The 1,471-nt window shown below is 34.9% G+C and overlaps 1 protein-coding gene across 1 annotated transcript in view; it reads left to right on the top strand.

Moving 5' to 3' along the window:
* LOC106511730 (radial spoke head protein 4 homolog A) overlaps positions 1–1,437 on the top strand; it is a gene marked incomplete at its 3' end in the record, with an annotated part of 4,399 nt that extends 2,962 nt beyond the window's left edge. Inside the window, 2 exon segments of the mRNA XM_014000475.1 lie at positions 861–1,083; positions 1,171–1,437. Coding sequence (XP_013855929.1) covers positions 861–1,083; positions 1,171–1,437 — 490 coding nt within the window.
* Between the last annotated feature and the right edge of the window lie 34 nt (positions 1,438–1,471).

Genomic DNA, 1,471 nt, shown 5'->3' with positions numbered 1-1,471 from the left:
CTTTCTGCTCATAATAATGACTTTATTCTCATAATAATATGACTTTATTCTCATAATAATATGACTTTATTCCCATAATAATAATAACTTTATTCCCATAATAATATGACTTTATTCTCATAATAATATGACTTTATTCTCATAATAATATGACTTTATTCCCATAACAATATGACTTTTTTTTCATAATAATATGACTTTATTCTCAGAATAATGACTTTATTCCCATAATAATATGACTTTATTCTCATAATAATATGACTTTATTCCCATAATAATATGACTTTATTCCCATAATAATATGACTTTATTCTCATAATAATATGACTTTATTCCCATAATAATATGACTTTATTCCCATAATAATACGACTTTCTGCTCATAATAATATGACTTTATTCCCATAATAATATGACTTTCTGCTCATAATAATATGACTTTATTCTCATAATAATGACTTTATTCCCATAATAATATGACTTTATTCCCATAATAATATGACTTTATTCTCATAATAATACGACTTTCTGCTCATAATAATATGACTTTATTCTCATAATAATGACTTTATTCCCATAATAATATGACTTTATTCCCATAATAATGACTTTATTCCCATAATAATATGACTTTATTCTCATAATAATATGACTTTATTCCCATAATAATATGACTTTATTCTCATAATAATATGACTTTATTCCCATAATAATATGACTTTATTCCCATAATAATATGACTTTATTCTCATAATAATATGACTTTATTCCCGTAATAATATTAATAATAAAATCTCATTGTGTGGCCCTAATACTCGGTCATAAATTTCCTGTTACTTTATTATTTTTTAATTGTTGCAGCTATGAGCACCTTACTCACCTGCTGACCAAGGTGATGGACGAGCGTCCTGATGATGCCTTGGATGTGTTTGAGGAGATGAGTCGTGCTGTGAAGCAGGATGCATTTAGAGATGTGCAGACCACCCTGAGAGACGTCTCAGACCCTCCAGATGTTGAGCAGCTGGCTGAGAAGCAGCTACAGCTCTTTAATCCAACAGGTGTCTCAGTCCAGGAGAAAGAACTGGTTTGTTTTCTGATCCTTGACAGCACAATGTTGCAGAGGTGATTCCTGACTCATCTGGTTTGTGGGTCTGTGTTTGTTGGGGTCCAGGTGGGATCAGTTCTTCCTAACCTGAACGAGGTGGCCTTCTTCCTGGAGCAGGCCGGAGTGGGACTGGGTCAGGAGGAAACCCAGAAGATTTATCTAGCACTCAAGCACCTTGTTGAGTCGAAGTCACTGACGCACTGCCGACTGTGGGGGAAGATTCTGGGGAGAGAGAGAAACTACATCATTGTTGAAGCTGAGTACAGAGATGACGAGGAGGAGGAGGAGGAGCAGGAGGAGCAGGGAGCTGAAGGAGCTGAGGAGGAGGAGGAGGTGAGGGAGAGTGTCTGCACATCATGTTTCTGCT

The sequence above is a fragment of the Austrofundulus limnaeus genome, unplaced genomic scaffold (assembly GCF_001266775.1).
Source record: "Austrofundulus limnaeus strain Quisiro unplaced genomic scaffold, Austrofundulus_limnaeus-1.0 Scaffold3142, whole genome shotgun sequence".
Taxonomy (NCBI): Eukaryota; Metazoa; Chordata; class Actinopteri; order Cyprinodontiformes; family Rivulidae; genus Austrofundulus; species Austrofundulus limnaeus.
Note: the sequence above shows the minus strand (reverse complement) of the source record. Positions and strands in the feature narration are given on the sequence as shown.